Raw genomic sequence first — 16218 nt, 5'->3', positions numbered from 1 at the left:
AATACACATTTTAGGGAAATAGCATACCCATCCATGGGCAAATAACGGAGTTGGCATAATGGGCAGCGGGTATAGCATCCCCAAAATACCATTTAGGTGATAGAGCAAGTTGCCTTGCCCGCTTTACGTGGGCATAGAGTGAGGTAACGGGTGGCAGAGATTAGACCCCTGTGAGTCAAACCTGCTTTCACACAGACGAGCCGATGAAGACCATCTTTTACAACTAGATGCTTTTTAGAAATGCTGACCACCAGGATGTTCATAGATCAGCTCCAAAAACACATTAAATACTCAACAAAACATGACTTGGCCAGAGTCCGTCTTTAATGACTTACTTACTACTTATTACATGCTAATGCAATGTCTAAACACACCATTAGAAATAAAACATACTTAATGACTGACTTACTACTTATTACATGTGATAATACAATGTCTAAACACTCCATTTGAATAATAATTATAATGCAATAGCAATATCAATACTGCAGTGGAAGGCACAAACAATTTAAAGGGATATTTCACCTTCAAAAAGAACTTTGGGTCATTTTATTGTCTACTCTGGCCTGCAGACAGTTTTTAAGTTGATGGATTCAGTATTTAGATATTTTATGTTCATTTTGTCAGACACGCCCCCTTCCTATAGGCCTACAAACACGTTGTGTCTTCAAACTTTAAAGAGGTGGTGCCATAGTTTTGTACGTTTTCTGGTTTTCATGTGTCTAGGAGGTTGACAGTACTTCATTAGACCCCCTGGTGTGGTTGTTATGAGCAATTATGTATTGCCTTTCTATTTGGGTTTTAGCTGTAGGCTGCCACCTTGTGGGGTCAAACGTGCCGGTCCAAAAACACCGATACTTATTACATCACAGAATCAACCCCTCCCCTAATTACCATTCACCCAACATACGTGGGTGTGGCTAACTTCAGCTGGGTCACCACCCACCATGACAACCACGCATACCAATGAACTGGTGGGTGTGGCCACATAAAAACATCATTTTAACTCTTTCTGTACACTTTTTTGGAAGAAATCTTCCTCCTAGTATAATCATAATACCTGATAATCATGTTTTAGAGGGGGGGGGGGGGGGGGGGGGGGAATCATGGCACTGCATCTTTAACCATGAAAGATTCAACGAAAAAACCCAAACGTGGTTCTGGTGACTCGTTTATTTGTAATAATTTTGTGGAAAATGAAAAAAGTAAATACCAAAAAAAAAAAAACAGAAGAAAAAAAAAAGAAAATAAAGAAAAAGAAAAAAGTAAATGAAAAAACACGGCCTCCTCACGTATTAGGAGGGCAGTATGAGTCACCAGTCCAGAACCAAGGACAGGCGTTACAAGTTACAATGGGTTTGTATAGAAAGGGGGGGTGTCTGATTAAATGAATATCAAATATCTAAATACTGAATAAAGCAACTTAATAAAAACTGTCCCGGGTGTTCACAATCACAAAAACCTGATTAGACAATAAAATTAAATATCCCTTTGACAGCACAGCCTCCACTGTTCATTTTGTTGACTAAAGACTAAAAGACTACGGTTTTGTTATTTAGTGGACAAAGACTAGTCTATAAGATTAAACAATTTCAGATGACAATAATAGGACTAAAACTAAATAGTGTGTTGTTAAAAATACTGAGACTAAATCAGAATCAATCAAAAATAACACAGGCATGACTTAGGGCTCGTAAACACTGCACGACTTTTTGCGCCGATTATGCTGTCACCGACCATTTTTGGCGCTTGCCGACAAAACCGCAGATCTGACGCAAGATTGGACTTTGCTCACCGAAGTTTAGCTTAGCTGTGTTTAGCTGTGTGAAAGGCACTGTGACTCTGTGAGATCAGCACGCGATAATAGCACTCGGCGATCCCTTCCTGAGCGTTTCTCTCTCTCTCTCTCTGTGTGTGTGTGTGTGTGTGTGTGTGTGTGTGTGTGTGTGTGTGTGTGCGTGCGTGCGTGCGTGCGTGCGTGCGTGCGTGCGTGCGTGCGTGTGACTGAAAATAATTTGCGTCCTGCCTCGCTGCACGGCCACAGGAACCTTTCACGTTTTCGTTGGACATTGGAATAAAAACAAATGTTGGCGATACTGTACATCTCGGGTCTGAATCGCTTGTGAGATCACTTGTCGTTGATCGATCTCATATTGTGAAAACCGATATTATGACAGCCATTTCAAGAAAGACACTTGTGTACAGTAGTGTGAAATACTCTAACGATCCAATAATCGCCGACCACTTAACTATCGTACAGTGTGTACGAGCCTTAAGACTAAAACACAAAGATTTTATCTAGTCAACTAAGACTAGACTAAGACTAAACAATTTCAGATGAATATAATAGGACTAAAACTAAATGGTGTGTTGATCAAAAGACTAAGACCAAGACTAAATATGAATCTGTTGTCCAAATTAACACTAGCTGCGTTTCCATAAAGCCTTTTTTTTTTGCACATTAAGGCTTTTGTGCATCAATCTTTTAATGGAAACACTTCAAAATTCGAACAAACTTTCATTGTTCGCAAAAACATTTATGCGCTTGTAGGAGGTGGATTTGGGGGATTAATCAGAAAACACGAAATGCGCAAAAGGGAAACGGAAACATTAAGCGAATAGGTTTTGAATTAAAATACATTGAACTTGCATGATATCGATTTGGCTGAAGGGAGCTACCAACTTGTTAGCGCTGTGTTCCCTACTACTGTACCTTGCATTGGATGTTTATTTTACAGCGCTGTTGTGCGTCACATCACCCAAGTAAAAAATCTGGCCGATCCCAGCTCTGTGCACTGTGTGCAAGCCCGCGGGAAGTCATTTACAGCAGGTCGGTCAGACGGACCCACCCAGGGTCTCCCAAGAATAGCATTTCATCAGTTTAATGGAAACAGGCTAAATTCTCTTTTTCTTTTTCCGAATTTCCGACAATTCGCTTCCTATTCTCGAAAAGGCTTATGGAAACGCAGCTACTGGCATGGACTAACAACGTTTATTGTGTAGAGGTCTGGTTATCATTAGTGTCATCATAAACAGGATAATCATCATATATGGGGTTTTTCGCCTCATCATAGTCATAATCATAATCGCGGTGATCATCATCAATCCAGTCCAGGTATCTGTGGACGTTGGTGTAGACACCAGGCTTGTCGCTGTTGGTACATTGAGGCCCAAAGCTCACCAAACCAGCCACGTAGTGAATTCCATCCTGTTCACACATCAGAGGACCACCTGAATCCCCCTGTAGAGACAACCAGTTGAATACATTATGTTCACACATCAGAGGACCACCTGAATCACCCTGGAGAGACAACCAGTTGAATACATTATGTTCACACATCAGAGGACCCCCTGAATCCCCCTGTAGAGACAACCAGTTGAATACATTATGTTCACACATCAGAGGACCACCTGAATCACCCTGTAGAGACAACCAGTTGAATACATTATGTTCACACATCAGAGGACCACCTGAATCACCCTGGAGAGACAACCAGTTGAATACATTATGTTCACACATCAGAGGACCCCCTGAATCCCCCTGTAGAGACAACCAGTTGAATACATTATGTTCACACATCAGAGGACCACCTGAATCACCCTGTAGAGTCAACCAGTTGAATACATTATGTTCACACATCAGAGGACCCCCTGAATCCCCCTGTAGAGACAACCAGTTGAATACATTATGTTCACACATCAGAGGACCACCTGAATCCCCCTGGAGAGACAACCAGTTGAATACATTATGTTCACACATCAGAGGACCACCTGAATCCCCCTGGAGAGACAAACAAGTAATACAGAGTAATTAAAAAGACTTGAATACAAGCAGTATACATAGAATACTTTATTTAAGCAATATTTCATGAGAGGTTGTGCTTTACCACAATTATCAGAACGACAGGAACAAGGCATCAGCTGAGTTCCGTAAGTGCCGATAATCACAGTAAAACGCACCCTCAAGTGTAATATTGCGATTATACAACAGTTACCTTTAGTAAAAGAATAAAAAGAAAACACATCAACTCCATTTCATTGCACTTGAAGGTCTGGTGACATGGCCAAAACAGCTAATTATTCAAATTAGCCAATTTTTTTTAATGATGTCATGTACCCCATGTTAAATTACCCAATAAAATTAATGTATTGTAGTTACTGTACTGAAAGTAGTACTTTCTGTACAGTAACGGCAATACATTAATTTGATTGGGCTAATATGGGGGGGAGGGGCGGAGTCGAGCATCCATTTAATTATCTTTTGAAACTGACCCAACAAAAGCTGTCCGAGGTGTGTTTCCGACTTTCTAAACCAACTTTAAAACTATCAGTTCTATCGGTAAAGATTCTATAGCATTCGCTATAAAATCAATGGTTAGACCGATAAAAAAGTACACGTCTTATTCAAAAAAGGTGTCAGAGATTAGTTACGAGGGTCAACCCGCTTCTCCCCGTCTATGAGAGGGTTTTGTCGGCCATACCCTGCTGTCTCTTGCCCTAAACCTGACTGGAGCACCCGGGACACCGGAGCAAGCGTAGAACGAGGGTCCAGCGATCTCCTCCTCCGACCTCCGCAGAGGAGGTCCGTGGCTCATACACTCTGTGTGTGTGTAGCATGTGTGTGTGTGCTTTCGCGCGTGTGTGTGTGTGTCTTACACACACAATAGCTCTCGCAAATAGACTTGCGGTGCAGCGCTAGCCGGGCTACAAGCTAACAACAACGTATCACGTTGTGCGCGGCACCGCACGACGGACGAAGTATACATTGCGCGGCACCGCACGACGGACGAAGTATACATTCACTACTAACTGATACGGCCCGCCTCCTTTTCAGACTGTTTGGAGAAAGACCACGTGACCTACTGCAGCACAATGTTAAATTTCGGGGGGCGTCACCACTCCTTTAAGATATTCGATAGAAAATGTGTGTACATTCTTAATGCCAGATTGAGCTCTTGCCGGTACACAGCCTCTCCACCTCCAAGACTCCTACAGCGCCTCCCTGTGGCCACACACGGGTACTGGGACACTCTGGTGAAGAGATGGGCTGGACTGTCAGTCGATCACTATCTGGTGGTGACTTGGTTCAGATGGCGGGGGAAGCCTCTTAACAGACCTGGCAAACCCAAGCATGAAGTGCGGATGAACTGGGAACATTTGGAGGAGACCTCTGTCCAGAAGGTCTTAGGTGCCTCAAGGGGTGGCAACCCTCCAACACCCTGGCGGACAGCGGCGGTCAGGGAAGCCGTCTGACTGAGGAAGGAGGCCTATCTGTCTCTGGACGACGCAAAACTTTGATCCACGCCTTTGTTTTCTCTCGGATGTGTGTTTTGTGTGTGTGTATGCTTGCATACAGGGTGTGTGTGATGCGTCAGTGCAGTAGTACTGTGTAGAAGTGCTTGTAGTTAGTGCATGTTGCATGCTGCTCCTGCTTGCTACTCTCTGCTTTCAGCTACTGCCACCGGCTAGCTCTCCTTGCGGGGGGTGAAAAGAGGAGCAGAGTGCGTAAGCCTCCTCCTGCCGGTACACAGCCTCTCCACCGCCAAGACTCCTGCAGTGTCTCCTCGTGGCCACACACGGATACGTGTCCTTGCGGGCACTAAACCAAACTGCAGGGGATCGGGGAGCAGCTGTGGGCCCCATAGGTGAGGTGCGCAGGCCCACCGGTGTGTGGACACGCCCTGGCGCCTTGCCAACCACTGTCCCAGCTATGGGTAAATAGCAGGGGGGCGGGTGGGGCTCATAGCCATGGTAGGCAACCCACCTAGGAGAAGGACACTCTGAAGTAAAACCAGGACTGTGAGTAGTTGCGCCCCACAGTCCTTAACCAGCATTGTAACGCCAACCATGGAGAACAAAGTTATCCCAAATCCTATACTTCCAGCGGCGGGAGTCCGCAGGAACATCGCAGCGGATGGTGGTGCTGGTCCTCCTCCTGGAGGACATCATGACGACAGGTCCCCAAACCCACGAGGGAGGGTCCTGTCCGAGCACAGCACCCCATCCAATGCACTCATGCGCTGTCGGAGACCATTTGTAATGGGAACCTTCAACGCATACAGTGAGAGAAGAAGCTAGATTGGTGGAACTAGCACACTGTGCTGAGGAACGGGGGGTGGAGATCCTGGGAATCCAGGAATACAGAAGAGTGCACACAGATGACCGGATCGTTTACCGCAGAGTGGAGAGATGCACGTTCATCACTGCATCTGCGTGGCGAAATGAGGCCCAGGCTGCAAAGGGGTAATGCTGGGTTCTCGGGCGCGTAAGGCTCTCCGACGGGTTTACCATCACACCGATAGGATCCTTATCGCAGAGTTCTCGGGCAACCCAGTAACAACAGTCATGGTCGTGTACTCGCCCACTAACGTGGCAGCACCTGAGGAGGTGGAGAAGTTCTATGAGGACCTCTCAACAGCGGTCCGAGGCGTCCCAGCGCACAACCTCCTGGCAATCCTGGGTGACTTCAATGCACGGATTGGACCAGAGGACGCCCCCTTCCCATACCACGACTCTACCAACCGCAACGGCACATACCTCACTGCCCTTCTCATGGAACACCAGCTCCTGGCAGCGAACACCCTGTTCAGGAAAAGAACAGGGAAGAGATGGACCTTCCAGGACCGAGCCTCGGGTATGCAACGCCAGTTGGACTATATCCTAGTGAGGCAAAAGTGGAGGAATTCCATCCTGAACGCTGAGCCATACAGTACGTTCAGCTCTGTGGGCTCTGATCACCGCGTGGTTTCCATGAGGGTGCGACTGAGCCTCAGGGTCCCCAAACCAAGCCCCAAGATCCGGCACGACTGGAAGGCATTCGCAGCCAATCCTGGCCTTCAAACCAGGTGTGCAGAGGAGGTCAGGAAACGCTTTCGGCAGCTGGATAAGGAAGAGGAGCCCAGCAGCGAATATGGGAGATTCGTTGCTGCGAATGAGGAGGCAACCAGATTGTGCGTGCCCGTGCTGAACAGAGCCAGAACCTCCCTTCGGTCTAGATATCCAGAGGTTGTAGCAGCACGGGGGAGGGTGGAGGAAGCGCGACTCAACTTTGAGCGTGAACCAACCGTGGAGAGACGTAGGTTACTGAGTGAAGCCAAACAGTTTCTCTTCAGCACCTATGACACCATCAAAGGGGAGGAACTGATGGAGAGTGTGCGAAGAGTGCAAGCAGCGCAAGGTGAAAAACAATATGGGGAGGCATGGAGGGTAATCAATGAGATGACTGGGCGGAAGAGGGCTAAAGAGGGCCAGGTCGAGGGACACAGCCCTGAGGAGAGGGTGGCGACCTGGTTCAGTCACTTCCAGAGCCTGTTGGGCACATCAGCAGAAGATGAAGAGGAGGAAAATATACCAGCATTCCTCCAGGGCCTGAATATCGATGATGGTCCCTTCAAAGCCAGTGAGCTCGCCAGGGCAAAATCCACCGTGAGAGAGGGAAAAAGTGCTGGGCCGGATGGCATACCCCCAGAGGTCTTGAAGAACTGCGATCTCGATGACCTCATCCTCGAGTTTTGCAACCTTGCTCTACTGCACAACAAGCAGCCTGAAAATGGTCTCTATCTAACATCATCCCGGTGCCAAAATCTGGAGACCTCTCAATGCCAGACAACTACCGAGGCATCAGCCTGACATGTATCACTGCCAAGGTCTTCAACCGAATGATTCTGAACGGGATACGGCATGCCATCGACCCTCACCTGAGGGAGAACCAAAATGGTTTTCGTGAGGAGAGAACTACCGTAGCCCAGATCTTGGCATTGAGGAGATTAATCGAGGAGGTGAAAAAGGATAACCTGACAGCTGTACTGTGCTTTATCGACTTCAAAAAGGCATTTGATTCGATCCACAGAGGCAAGATGGTGAGGATCCTTGAGGCCTACGATGTCCCTCCCAACATACTCCGGGCTATTGAGACCATGTACGCAGGAACAAGGGCCAAGGTGGTGACCCCAGATGGCAACAGTGAGGAGTTTGACATCCGAGCTGGTGTAATGCAGGGAGACACCCTAGCCCCCTTCCTCTTCATCATTGTCCTAGATTACGCGCTCAGGAAAGCCATCGGTGGACGAGAGCAGGATCTTGGCTTCACACTAACACCAAGGAGGTCGAGACGACATCCCACAGTAGTCCTGACGGACCTGGACTATGCGGACTGCTCTCCGACAACATGACACAGCCTGCTCTCTCAGCCTGCTCTCCGACAACATGACACAAGCACAGGAACTCTTGAACAGAGTGGAGTTAGCGTGTGCCAAGGTTGGCCTTAGGCTAAATGTCAAGAAAACTGAGGTTATCACCTATAACTTACCGGAACACCCACCTCTGACAACAACAGGAGGCGATGTGTTGAAGGAAGTCAAGGACTTCAAGTGCCTGGGCGCATGGGTCAACTCAACCGAGAAAGATCTTAAAGTGAGGAAGGCACTTGTATGGAAGGCCCTTAACGGCATGAACAGTGTATCGAACTCCAACCTCCCCCGCCAAATCAAACTCAGCTTCTTCTTTGCAATGGTAGAGTCTGTTCTCCTCTATGGCAGTGAATGCTGGACCCTGAAGCCAACCCTGCAGAAGTCTCTAGACGGGTGCTACACTAGAATGTTGCGTGCAGTACTTAACATCAGCAAGAGTGCACATGTTACCAACAAGAGCCTGTATGAGGGAATACCAAGGGTTAGCGAAAAAAATGCTGCAAGAAGAATGAGACTAGCAGGACACTGCCAAATACATCAGGAGCTTCCTGCCAGCAAACTGGTGCTGTGGGAACCAACACATGGGCACCGGTCACGAGGACGTCCCACAATAACATAGGTGGATGTACTCAAGAAAGACGTAGGAGCACAATGCACCAACGAGCTGGCCGGATGTATGGAGAACCGGGATGACTGGAAGCGACGATGGAAGGCTCGTCTGAGGACGACCTAGAGAGAGGATCGACTACTGTAATGCACTGTTCGCTGGCCTGCCAAAGAAAGCTACTGACGGATTACAATTGGTTCAAAATGCAGCAGCAAGAGTTTTAACGAAAACAAGATGTGGGACAACATGGACCAATCAAAAGCTGTTCTGACTATGATGTCATGAGTTAGCCAAACAGAACAGACCAATCAAACACTGATTTGTCCATGGCTTGGTTTGCCTGTCTTAGAACGCGTTTAACCATGAGAATTAGCACCGTTCATGGCCTTTGATTGGTCCGTTATATGTTGACATCATGTTAACACAAACATTTGTTTGAATTAGAACGTGTCCAGAACTGATTTGTCCATGGTGTCATGGACACAGAGGCATCCGATTGGTTTGTCTGTCCCGTACGGGTTTTGGTCAGTGTTTTATCATAATCGGAATCTAGGAAATAATAAATAATAAAGATTTTGGGACAAATTTCAACGGTTGCGTTACGGAACAGATCCGTAAAAAGGGACCCAGTAAGAGCCGCTCACTCATCTCGTCCTCGTCCCGGACGACAAAGCAGACGCGGACGGAGCTGTTGTGTGAGCGCTGATGTGTGAGCGGGAGCTGGCGAGTGAGGACGGGGAGCTAGCGATTGAGCAGACGGAGCTGATGTGAAGGCATAGTTTTACTGAGGTTAAGGTTAGGGTTTGGCTTAGAGTAGGTGGTCGTTAGAATCCACGTTGTCAAAGAAAGAAGCAAAAAAAAAAAATAGGCTTCGTTAGCCAGGTTTCGCCAGCTCCGTCGGTAGAGCAGCATGGCTATGATCACTACAGCCGGGGTTCGCTTCCCATCCAATGAGCTGAATATTCAAGTCAGCATGTGTCGGTGCATGCGCACGTGTCAGAAATTTGACGTTACATTTCGAGGCTAAGAAGCAGTTGAGGGAGGAGTTCGGGGAGTCCATGGAGAAGGTCTTTCAAGCAGCACCAAAGTTGTTTTGGAAGACCATAGGACACCTCAGGAGGGGGAAGCGAGGAACCATCCAAGCTGTGTACAGCAAGGACGGGAATCTGCTGACTTCAAGTGAGGAAGTCATAGGGCATAGGCCTAGGAACACTTGGAGGAACTCCTAAACCCCATAACATCAGACCCACCCTCCTGCACATGCACACGTGCACACACATGCACTCACTCTGCAGGCGTCAACTCCTCCCCTCATGAACCCTGCACAGATCATGGTCCGGTCCAGTAGTCCGTAGGCAGCATCACACCTCTCCCTGGAGATCAGAGGAGCTCTGCCTCTCAACAGCCTGTTGGACAGCTTGTCACTCCCTGAGTTTAGAGAGAGAGAGAGAGAGAGAGAGAGAAACTTAACACATGTTGCAAAAATATACTTACATCTTATGTATCCATTGGTGAAGGAATATATTGATTACATTGTATGTATCCATTGGAAAAGGAAGATGGTATGGTAACCACACCAGTCACGTCACACTTTTTCATACCAGTGCAAAAGAGTTAAAATTATGTTTTTATGTGGCCACACCCACCAGTTCATTAAGTATGCCTGGTTGTCATGGTGGGTGGGGACCCAGCTGAAGTTAGCCACACCCACAGTGTTGGGTGAATGGTAAAAGGGGAGGGGATGATTATATGATGTCACTCTAACTGTGTTTTTGGATCGTGTTTTACCAGAGACTAAACACTCCTTGCCATCAGAGAAGGGTTGTGTAGATAGATACATACCAGTGGTTCAGATGGTAATGTGCAGATATCAGATGGTAATGTGTAGATATCACATGGTAATGTGTAGATAGATACATACCAGTGAGACCCCATCCAGAGACTAAACACTCCTTGCCATCAGAGAAGGTTTGCTTCGGCAGACAGGCAGTTTTAACATAGTGGGTTTCCATGGCACAGAGAGGACCGTTGGTGACATTTAGCTGAAGTAAAGCTGAACCACAGAATGGTGCATTAGCATATCTGACAACAATTTACAATTCAATCATTTAAGCAGACACTCTTAATCCAGATAACAGTAAGCAAGGTAACACATCACATGCATGGAGACAGTGTGGTGCCTTGGTAATCTAGGATCATAGATAACCGTGCCCGGATTGATCGTCGGGAGCACGTACCGTTGCGGGCTTGTACATTTTTTGGCACTCATAGATTGGCAAAAAGAGATTTGGTGTAGACTGAATAAGCGGTCAAAGTATAAAGAGCAAAGTTGGGTCCCGTTTTATTCCAGAGGTTTAAAGTTGAGGAGGCAGGATAGGAGCAGGCTATATACAAAGTAGCGAGGTAGCCTATTGCTAGCGGTAGCCATTCATAATAGTCTCATTATCTTAATAATAAGATAATAATAATAATAATAATAAGTCACATCCGGTTTTTAAAACCGGATGTGACTTTTATGTACCTACTACGGGTATAGTCATTTCAACGAATCAGATTGCTTTGTCGTAACTATATGTTGAATAATTATCAATAAAGATAATTCAGAATGCTAACAGGCATGACAGTTAATCATGTTGTGTCATGTGTCGATTCATAGCCTCACCAATGTCATTGTGAGTAGCGATGATACGACCATCAGACATTGTTTCCCTGTAATCCTCATGAACGATGGCTCTCAGCACAGGGATGACCTGTTTAGACTCTTCTGTTCTCTTAAGGTACACTCCTCCCAATACCACCCGCATCTCCTTGGTCCTGTCACTGAACACACATTATGTTAAATAAAAGGACCTGTCACTGAACACATTATGTTAAATAAAAGGACCTGTCACTGAACACACATTATGTTAAATAAACGGACCTGTCACTGAACACACATTATGTTAACCCTCTAAGGCCCGCATTAAGAAATACTTGAAATAAAAAATTGAAAAAAATCAGATGGTGTTGTAGGAGTCCTATTAAGAGGAAAATGTAATGTTTTTTTCAAAAAAATGTTTTTGTAAGATTTTATAGCCATAAATCATAAATCATGCTCTAATTTACATATGGGGGATATTTTTCACAATAATAACATATGTACATGTTCTAGACATTCTAATGATCACCAAAAAAAATAGTACAGGCATTTTACTTATGTTTTTGTGAGGTATAGCTTCCATGAAAAAGTGAGATGTTGTCCGTCAAAACTCTGGAATTTCAGCGGGTGTGGCGGGTGTGAATGTCAGCCCCTGTGGGGGGTATTTATATGCAAATATTGTGGCCAATGGCATTGTAATACTAAACAATAGAATCCAATGGTGGTGTTTAGGTGGTAGGGGGAGCTAAAATAAAATGATTTAAACCTTTTTTTGGATAAAATACAAACGTTGTAATATTACAACCGTGGGCCTTAGAGGGTTAAATAAAATGACCTGTCATTGAACAAAAATGATGTTAAATAAAATGACATGTCACTGAACACACATTATATTAAACAACTCATTTACCCCCATTTTAAGACCCCTTCTGAGGGTCCACACCGCCAGGACTTTGCCTACCTTTAACGTGGGCGCGCGCGAATCCATTGCGCGATGGTTCACCGATTCCATTCACAATACGATCCAGTCACGGTAAGCTACAAAAGCCAACAGCCTGCCATTTCCCAAAGCGAAACCGATTGAGCCCAGCGTGGGTGTTGCATAACATTATACCGGATGGGATTTCGGCAGACAGGATACAGGCGTCGTTGTCCCGCCCCCCCATATCCGTTTTGGAAGATCTGGATCCGGTTTTTGTGAATAGGGCCCTTCCATAGAGCGCTATGGACGGTGAATCGGCGATCATACTTTTTTGTTTTATAGTTATTAACACAACTCGTGCCTCTTAATCTGAAGGTTGCTTGTTGCCTTGGTGGGCTGGAAGGGGGTTGTTTTTGTTTTTTTGGATTATCACTTGACGGTAACGATTACGTCATCTAGTCACATGACAGTGTGAGCCGAGAAGAGAAACATGGCTGCGCCCTACCGTGTGTATTGTTTACATCAGATCTGGTGGAAAATGGCTCAAAATGTCTCTTTTGGATTAAATGAAGTCTCTTTATGGGCCTCTCCATTGACTTAACATGGAGGAGCTTCACTTCGCGTGCACGCCCAACGTGCGTTTTAAACAAATCGCGGACATTACCGATGCGGCCGGGTCCGGAGCGACATTATGTAAGTATTAATACATTTACTGTAAATACAGTAAGATTGATGGTGAGCGCTGTCAACGGCGTCATGTAGTCACCGATTTGAATGACGGTGAGGATCGTCTACAGCAGCAGAACAGTTAAAGCTAATTGATAACTCGTCATACTAGTCATAGGCAGAGTGGACCCATTTATATAACTCGTCAAACTAGTCATAGGCAGTAAATGAGTTAAATGAAAGGACGTGTCACTAAAAGGCTGGGTGTGGCCACACTCTGCCTCCCTTTCCACGACGGCAGCAGCACTTTAGATCTTTGGTTTGCACCATCCAACACCCCACACTACATGTACCACACATCCACTCACTTACACTACTGATTCCACTGATTAACACCCCCCAAACATTATTGTTGCACATTTAAGTTATTTATGCTTAGTAAATAAATGTATTCTTTAATAACTGAACCGTGTGCCTTCTTTTTGGTTATGGCCTAAGAGCCAGGTCGTGACAAATGGGGGCTCGTCCGGGATTGAGAAGAGTAATGGAATAATGAATAACACTCAAAGTTCATTATGGCTTCAGGAAATATTTGATTCAAACATACCCAGAGGCATTCTCTCATTGCACATTACCATATGAATTCAGTGCAGCTTACATGCAGTGAGCAGCAGTGAGGACCCAACAGGATTTAATGAGGACGCCTCCACATTTATGGGTGAAGCGCTTAGATGAGCCTTTGGTTCTGCGCTGCAGGGACACCTGCCATGGATGATCCCCAGGATGAGATGGGCTGCCTCCCACGATCCTGGTCGTATCACGAGGCTCAGGTCTGCCACACTGGGAGAACAGGTCTGGACAAGATGGAGACTTAACATGAGAGCTAGAGAGAGCAGGATCTGTCTGCAGATAGATAGATAGTTTGTTACCTGAACAGATCACCTCCAGTCTGTCCCCAGAACTAAGAGACTGCATGGTTGCACACTCCATCAACAAAGATTCAGAACCACCACAGGAAGATGTAATCCACCATACAGGTTGATATTCAGAACCATGACTCCGTTTTGTGTCAACAGCAGAGCCACAGCCCAGCTGTTTACACACTACAGATGATGAGTTCAGGTTCCAGTTTGACACAAAATCAGCCGCTGGTTTCCAATCACCCTGGTGTTTCACTTCCAGTCTACCTGTACAGTTACTGGTTCCTCCCACCAACCTGACATCAGACTCTGTACAGAGACAATGGAATATGTGGTAAAAAGGTAACATTACTCTTATTAGAAGAGAAACCTTTTAGCTTACAACGATGTGTAGTTGTTTGTTCATGTTTGTTTACCTGTTTTGGGGACTGTTGGTTGAACCTCGAGAGCTGAAGAGAAAAATGAGCAAATTAATGAGTTTGGACCTGTCTAGCTGTACAACAGCTAACAAACACGTATGCCCACAATCGTCAGCACACGTCAAGAGGATTCCAGCTGTCCATGTCAACGATCCAGCTCTAGGCCTGATGAAGGCATGGTCTCGTCTTAAGGAGTCACCAGAGATGGTTGAGAAGGCTTTCTAAGACAGAGTGGAGAGGTTTCTGAAGATCACTAATAAGGATCCCCAGAAGCTGTGAGAGCTTGGTGACCTGCTACAGGAGATGGTATCAGCGTCACATATGGACAACCTACCAGGGCTGACTTACCTGACACCGCTAAAGGCCTAAATCCCAGTGTGGAGAAGATGCCATTCAACCTCCAGGAAAAATGGATCTCACAAGGGGGTCATTACAAGCTGCGCTACCATGCACAATTTTGTCCATATCGTGCAGCCCTAATCCACACCCACACACTGTTGTGCAAGTGCACACGTACATGCACACGCACCAATATAATTTGATCTTAATTCAAATACTCACAGTGAACATCAACAGTGACTCCAGGTGAACTGACTGTAGTGATGTTGTTCTTTGCCTTACAGTTGTATGTTCCACTGTCAGTGGGTTGGATGTTAGAGATGGTAAATATCTCCTTATGTGCCAGTATGGTGTTGTCTTTGAAAATGATGAAACTCTGGATTGGTGGATTTGATCCACTGCTGCTGCAGGTGAAAGTGACTGATCTTCCTTTAACAACATCTCCTGGTGGACTTACTGCCAAAAGGACATTCTTAGGACCATCTGTTGGAGAAACCTTTATGTCACTTTAACACTCGTATCACACACACAAACACGCACACGCACGCACGCACGCACGCACGCACGCACGCACGCACGCACGCACGCACACACACACACACACACACACACACACACACACACACACACACACACACACACACACACACACACACACACACACACACACACACACACACACACACACACACAGAACTCACAGTGAACATCAACAGTGACTCCAGGTGAACTGACTGTAGCGATGTTGTTCTTTGCCTGACAGCTGTATGTTCCACTGTGTCTGGATTGGATGTTAGAGATGGTCTTTGTCTTCCTCCGTGCCACTATAATGTTGTCTTTGAAAATGATGTAACTCTGGATTGGTGGATTTGATCCACTGCTGCTGCAGGTGAAAGTGACTGAGCTTCCATTGACAACATCTCCTGGTGGACTTACTGCCAAAAGGACCTTCTTAGGACCATCTGTTGGAGAAACATTTATGTCACTTTAAAAGCCCTCTTCACAAAAACTAAACACGCTTCAACAAATGATGCTGTTGCTGATGCTGCAGGAATATATCTGAGGAGGCACAAATGCTTGTCAACTGAACTGTCCCAAACAGCCGTCCTAAACCAGACGCGGGGACACTTTATCTATTACAGTAGCTTGTGAGTAGCCTATATACTGTACTTTATTACCTTATGTCAGCTGAAAGCTGAGACATATTTTGAAGGATTAATCTGAAATACATATTTCTGTGCAGCAGGCTATTTGCTTTGTTTCTTATTATGAAGGAAACGTGTTCTCAAAGTAATGCAATGTTCAGGTTTTTGCGCAACCATTACCTGCGCCAATGCGCAAATGGTAAAATGGTTAATTAATGTATTTGTGCAAGATGGCCCTAACATTTGTGTACTTACTTATTATGTTCAAACAGTGCAATCCAAAATGTAATGCTTAGGGCTGTGCTGAATTTACCCGACCTGCTTGTCATTAATTGTGGAATAAACTCCCTGTCGCACTTAGAACAACGGACTC

At 45.8% G+C, this 16218-nt stretch overlaps 1 protein-coding gene across 9 annotated transcripts in view; it reads right to left on the bottom strand.

The window, feature by feature from the left end:
- Positions 1–314: 314 nt before the first annotated feature.
- LOC308285913 (antigen WC1.1-like) overlaps positions 315–16218 on the bottom strand; it is a 684166-nt gene continuing 668262 nt past the window's right edge. For all 9 annotated transcript variants that reach the window (XM_080726813.1, XM_080726814.1, XM_080726816.1 and 6 more), the window contains 9 exons: positions 15402–15662; positions 14923–15183; positions 14359–14391; positions 13952–14251; positions 13681–13876; positions 11459–11616; positions 10718–10849; positions 10085–10224; positions 315–3241 (listed from right to left, as the gene is read on the bottom strand). In XM_080726813.1, the coding sequence (XP_080582939.1) occupies positions 2993–3241; positions 10085–10224; positions 10718–10849; positions 11459–11616; positions 13681–13876; positions 13952–14251; positions 14359–14391; positions 14923–15183; positions 15402–15662 (1730 nt within the window). In that variant the 3' untranslated portion in view covers positions 315–2992. The remainder of the gene's footprint in view (positions 3242–10084; positions 10225–10717; positions 10850–11458; positions 11617–13680; positions 13877–13951; positions 14252–14358; positions 14392–14922; positions 15184–15401; positions 15663–16218) is intronic.

Source organism: Nannobrachium achirus (genome assembly GCF_963921795.1).
Source record: "Nannobrachium achirus genome assembly, chromosome: 5".
In the NCBI taxonomy this organism is placed as follows: domain Eukaryota; kingdom Metazoa; phylum Chordata; class Actinopteri; order Myctophiformes; family Myctophidae; genus Nannobrachium; species Nannobrachium achirus.
This window is presented reverse-complemented; position numbering and strand designations above follow the sequence as displayed.